At 38.7% G+C, this 6294-nt stretch overlaps 1 protein-coding gene across 1 annotated transcript; it reads left to right on the top strand.

Annotated features, from left to right (window-relative positions):
* The first annotated feature begins 4363 nt into the window (after window positions 1–4363).
* Window positions 4364–4873, top strand: LOC140806772 (uncharacterized). The gene has a single exon (XM_073163309.1). The coding sequence runs from the start codon at window positions 4364–4366 to the stop codon at window positions 4871–4873; it is 510 nt and encodes a 169-aa protein (XP_073019410.1).
* The last annotated feature ends 1421 nt before the right edge of the window (window positions 4874–6294 follow it).

Here is a 6294-nt window from a genome sequence, read left to right as displayed (position 1 = left end):
AACCGTAACCATGGCTCGGATACCACTTGAAAGCGGACCGGTTACGGTGGCCGGAAGCGCAACGGAAGTCAAAAATATTTAAATTTCATCAAGAATTTTCGGCCACCATAGAATTTTGTGTAATATTTACAAAAACTAAAAACATGCATAGGATGTATTAGAATTTTTACCTATCAACTTCAAGAAGTTGATGATGGCTCCAACTTAGTTGCAAGCAACTAAGCTCTTCTTGGCAAGATAAGTCTACAAGCTTCCTTCCTCCAAAAATCAAGCCCACCACTTAACAAGGTAAATCCCCTCAAGTTTTGCACTAGAAAAACTTGAGGATTTTTCAAAGAGAATGATTTTTGCTCTCCAAAAATGAAGAACAAAAACTTGAAAAATGAGAGAAAAGAACAAGCAAGTTTCGGCCAAGTGAGTGTGCAAGGGAGAGTGGGAGACTAGCCTAGGTATTGTGAAAAGTTGTCTCTCAAAAGTTGTATGCCTTTTGAATTTTTTAATAAAAAGTATTCCACACCTCTTCACCTCCCAAGCATGCAAACCCTAGCATGTCATGCATATATAATATGGTTTTTAACACATTAAAAACCATGGACTAAATTTTAATTATCTCAAACATTTTGAGATTAATTAAATATTACTTGAATTTATTCAAGTCCCACTAGTTAAATAATTATTTTAAATTGAGCTCTACAAGACTCAATATAATTAATTCAACACTTGAATTATTTTTAATTATTTGGACTCTACTAGGTCCACTAGTGTTTAATTAATTCAACACTTGAATTAATTTAATTTAGTCTCCAATAATGTTTATGAAAATCACAATTTTCAACTACATTATTTACTTGGCCAAATTTTAATCTTAGGAACACTTCCATAAATTAAAATTTATATTTCTCTCTTAGAAGTCATACTTCTATTTTTCTTAACGCTTATAAACACATTTATAAGCCGTTCAACACATTGAACTATTTTACTTCTCATCGGGATTTACAAAGCAAGAACTTGTGTGGCCCTCAATGGTTCATTGATACAACTAGCCGTGGGTTCACATCTCAATGTGATTCGGACTAAACATGTCCTTATTCGAGCATACCCCAATTGCTCCATTCTTACTTATCAACTCCTTGATAGTAAGAACGTCAGAACTCAAGTCTGATAGTACCCAACCAATCACTTTAAACGCCTAGCAGCATCGCTTACGTGATTCCCGAGGTATCACATGATAGTGCCTGCAAGAACCATTCAATTATGGTTAGCGTACAGTACGGTCCCTTCAACTCATATATCCCGACCGATTCGACAACTATTGGTCTATCGAGAGTTGTCAATGAATCGATACTATGTGTCATGTCGTGGTTGCATCGATGGTGTAATCTATGAAACCCCTTTCATAATTACCACCATACTCTGATCAGAGATTTCAATCCACACATACATGAAAAACACATAGGATATCCATACCCGTAGGTAAGCGGTGAATCCCCGACTACAATGCATCGACTCCTATACGTTTCGCCGTAACACCCAACCTTGCCACCTGATGACCCCATAAGAGTCGGTAAACAAGTCAAAGTGAAACGCTAGCACATAGAGTCTCAATGTTGTCCCGGGTCATAAGGACTAATGGTGTACAACCATAAACTAGGACGTTTCCACTCGATAAGTGAGAACCACTTGGAAAGTCCTTTATAGAGGGTTGTTCAGTGCACTCTACAAGGAGCACCTATCTGCATGTTCGGACATCACAATGTCCCCTACCAATGAAACATGGTACTCACATCGCAGATACTATTCTCTAACTCGAGCGGCCTATATCCTTCTTAATGGCGGCTGAATCGACTAGGAACCGTTTAGAATATACAGTATTCCAAATATGAGTTTCATGATACTCATCTTATGAGCATCTCATATTCTTTCTACTATTTGTATATTCAAGGACTTTATCTATGCAACTAGCATGGGTATAAAGATAAAGATGCGCCAAATTAATAAATTCAAATATTATTAAAATAAAGATCGTTTATACATAGAGTTTCATTGTGAACACTCGGTCAACACTTGGCTCGACGTGCACCTACTCTAACAGGAGTTTCAAAATAAATTTCTTCAAACATCTTTTCAATAAAATATATACATGATCATTTAAATGACAAAGAAAAATACAAAATATCATTCTTATGATCATGTCCAAAAATCTTCCTTCCAACATGGCATGCATATGACCCCCCTGTCCACAGTCAACGTCCCGGTCCGTCGCTCTTATCTGCATCACATGAAATAACTGAAATGAGTATAAAACTCAGCAAGTGGAACTCTTACATAGCAATGAACATACCATACTCTAAAAATCATAGCTTTAAAAACATAAATACCATCAACTCTGAAATAAATATCATAGCAATAGGATGGTATTTCTCTTTTCTCTGATTGGATTGATATCAATAGTAACTCTGTCTGTGGTGCTCGTATCCCATCGATATAAATCGACAACTCTGAGGGATAAAAGCCTATGGTCGTTGATCAACTAATTGCATGCAATCTCTGACTACGTATCTATCAATCCATAAAACATTTAAACTCTTTCTCTTTGGCATTAAACCAAACACTTTGCAATCACTTACTCTTTTGTATTCCCTTTTCAATATTGAGACATCAATTGCCTCCACAATATACCACAAAGGTATCAATACATAATAATGATTCAAATGAAGGGAATAACACATTAAAACCTTTGAAACACAATACATATATAATCATGTGAGCACAAGAAGGAGATTCCACTTACAAACCACTAGAACACCTTGAATCTAACTCCTTGGTTGAAATCCTACAACAATAATCCATAAATAACACCATCATCAACTCAATATCCAAGAACCCAAGTCAAATAACCCATAAATCCAACAAACACAACAAACCCAAATAATCTCTCCTCCAAACCAAGAAATAACAACACCAAAAGCTTACCTTAGCTTCTTAGAGCAACCAAGAACCTCGATCTCAACTCAAAAATCCAACTAGAAGCTTGAATCAAAGATGGGAAGTGAAAGAAATGAGGGAAAACCCTTGCCTTCAAGAGAGAAATCGAGAATGGAGAGGAAAGAAAAGGGGAAAAGTGAAGTCAACTCACCCAAAAAGCACTTTAAATCTCGACCATACCTCTACAGTTCATCACCGCGGGTGCGGTAAGCTCACGGAACTCCACCAAAAATTCTGAAATCGACGACCGCGGGTGCGGTCTACACCGCGGGTGCGGTACTAACATCGAGAATGGAGAGGAAAGAAAAGGGGAAAAGTGAAGTCAACTCACCCAAAAAGCACTTTAAATCTCGACCATACCTCTACAGTTCATCACCGCGGGTGCGGTAAGCTCACGGAACTCCACCAAAAATTCTGAAATCGACGACCGCGGGTGCGGTCTACACCGCGGGTGCGGTACTAACATCACCGCGGATGCGGTGAATCCACGGCAAAACCCACAAAATCCAACAATTACGACCGCGGGTGCGGTACTAACATCACCGCGGGTGCGGTGTCACTACGGGAAAAACACCAAAATCTAACAATTACGACCGCGGGTGCGGTCCTTACACTGAGCGCGGGTGCGGTCTGGTCACGGCCAAGACAAAATCTAAGGCAACTAAAATCGAACCAAAACACTGAAACAACGCAACAACCAACAACTACAATATCAACCACACCTCAAAAAAATAGTAACCAACAATACTATGACCCATAATAACAACTCTTAACATCACAACTAAACTAAATAATCCATAAACATACAAAACTTAAACCGTACCTTACACCGGGCTCGGCTATTACAAAGAATTTCAGCACTCAGTGTACGGGAGTTCATGGATCTTGTAATATTTGTGGGCAAGTCGGACATTACGCTAGGGTATGTCCGAATGCGGTAAGACAACAATTTCAGCAACCTCAGTTTGGTCAGGATTTTAGAGGACCAGCAACTAGACCTTTTGTTCCGACTCAGTCTTTTCAGCAGTCTAGCTATCCTCAGCCTAGAGGTTCGGTTCAGCAGCGTTTCCCAGGGCCACAGCAAGCTCGAGTTCATGCTTTAACCCAAGATCAAGTTCAAGACGCACCGGGCGGAGTTATCGCAGGTATCTGTCTTATTTTTTATCATCATGCTCGCATACTGATAGACACAGGAACATCTCATTCATTTTTATCTGCTATATTTGTTGATGAGCATGATATTGCTACTATTCCGTTGATAGATACTGTGTCAGTCTCTACTTCTGCGGGTGTATGTTTGATGTCTCATGAGATAATTCTGAATTGTGTGATTAGATTCGATGATAATATTATGATAACTAATCTCATCAAGCTAGATATGTCTGTCTTCGACTGTATTCTGGGAATGGATACTCTGTCTAATTATCGAGCTACCGTTGATTGTTTCCATGGAGTCGTCAGATTCAAACCGTATTATGGCAGTAAATGGAATTTTTACGGTAGTGATTCACAATCACGTATTCCATTAGTGTCAGCAATGGAAATGTTTAGAATCTTGTCGACAGGAAATGAAGGATTCATGATCTATGTAGTTGATGCGACACAGGGAAAAAGATTTGAAGTTTTTGATATTCCTGTTGTCAAGGAATTCCCTGATGTATTTCCCGATGAAATTCCTGGATTTCCACCCCAGCGGGAAATGGATTTTAGCATTGAGTTGGTGCCCGGGACAAATCCTATTTCGAGAGCACCATACCGTTTGGCTCCAGCGGAATTGAAAGAACTGAAAGAGCAATTACAGGACTTACTGGAAAAAGGCTATATTAGACCAAGTATGTCACCTTGGGAGCTCCGGTATTGTTTGTCAAAAAGAAAGACAGAACGATGAGGATGTGCATTGATTACAGGCAGTTGAACAAAGCTACTGTGAAGAATAAGTATCCTCTGCCACGTATTGATGATTTGTTTGATCAGTTGCAGGGTACGTATGTGTATTCAAAGATCGATCTTCGTTCTTGCTACCATCAGCTTCGAGTTTGAGAGGAAAGTGTTCCGATGACAGCATTTAGAACGCGTTATGGGCATTATGAATTTCTAGTTATGCCTTTTGGATTGACTAATGCTCTTGCGGTTTTTATGGATTTGATGAATCGTGTTTTTCGAGAATTTATGGACAGATTTGTGATTGTCTTCATAGATGACATTCTGATTTATTCGAAAACAAAGAAGGAACATCGAGAACATTTAAGGTTGGTCCTCCAGATACTCAGAGCAGCACAATTGTATGAAAAGTTTTCTAAATGTGAATTCTGGATGGACAGAGTTGTATTTCTGGGTCATGTTATATCAGCTCAAGGAGTATCGGTAGATGCTAGTAAAGTGGAAGCTGTTATCAATTGGCCAACACCGACGAATATTTCCGATATTCGCAGTTTCTTGGGATTGGCAGGATATTATAGGCGTTTCATTGAAGGGTTTTCTATTATCGCAAGGCCTATGACTCAATTAACGCAAAAAGATCGACGTTTTGTGTGGACTGATGAATGTGAGTCAAGTTTTCAGACTTTGAAGGAAAATTTGACAACAGCTCCTGTGGGGACCCGGACGCTAATCATCCTTGGGATTTAAATTATCAATTAAGATAAAACAGGATCTAAAAATTTTTCGTTTTAAGATATAACTGCGGAAGGTAATGGAATCTAAATACTATACATGTCTGTATAAATACATTTCAGTATTAAAAATACGATAATGTACAACATTCTAGTCTAAGGTTCACTACTAAAGTTCTAGTAGTAAAATCCAATCTACTGTAAGTCCGGAATCACCACACTAAACTCGTCTTCTCTCATCATCTTCTTGACCCCGATCCAGCCCCACCTGTTGTCATGCACACATACAAAACAAGACAACAGCCGGATAACTCCGGTGAGAATAAATCCCAGTATAAAACATGGTAAGCATGTATATAAACAACTAATTCATAAAACATGCGATCATGTATAAACCAATGTATTTCATACTCTATGAAATAAATCAAATAAGCATGCAACTCAAATCAGATAAACATGCATATAAACAATCTAAATCATAAAACATGCTAGCACAACTGAAAGCAATAACGATGAGTCCCATGATCTAGGAAGCCACATCCATATAATCATGCAGTCCTAATCAAATCATGTCTAGACTTGACTCGACTAAAACTTTAGGGATCCCGGGGTGAATAAGACGTCACTGGCTGTCACCTACCCTACCAATCGAGGTGATGTACGTCTTATTCCTAGACTTCGGCCCGATCTGTATCCA

The sequence above is a fragment of the Primulina eburnea genome, chromosome 1 (genome assembly GCF_022965805.1).
Source record: "Primulina eburnea isolate SZY01 chromosome 1, ASM2296580v1, whole genome shotgun sequence".
NCBI lineage: Eukaryota > Viridiplantae > Streptophyta > Magnoliopsida > Lamiales > Gesneriaceae > Primulina > Primulina eburnea.
The sequence above is the reverse complement of the archived record's forward strand: the minus strand, read 5'-3'. Positions and strand labels throughout refer to the sequence as shown.

Excerpts from the sequence above, each read along its gene's own strand:
- LOC140806772 (XM_073163309.1), top strand. The coding sequence starts at position 4,364 with ATGTCTGTCTTCGACTGTATTCTGGGAATGGATACTCTGTCTAATTAT.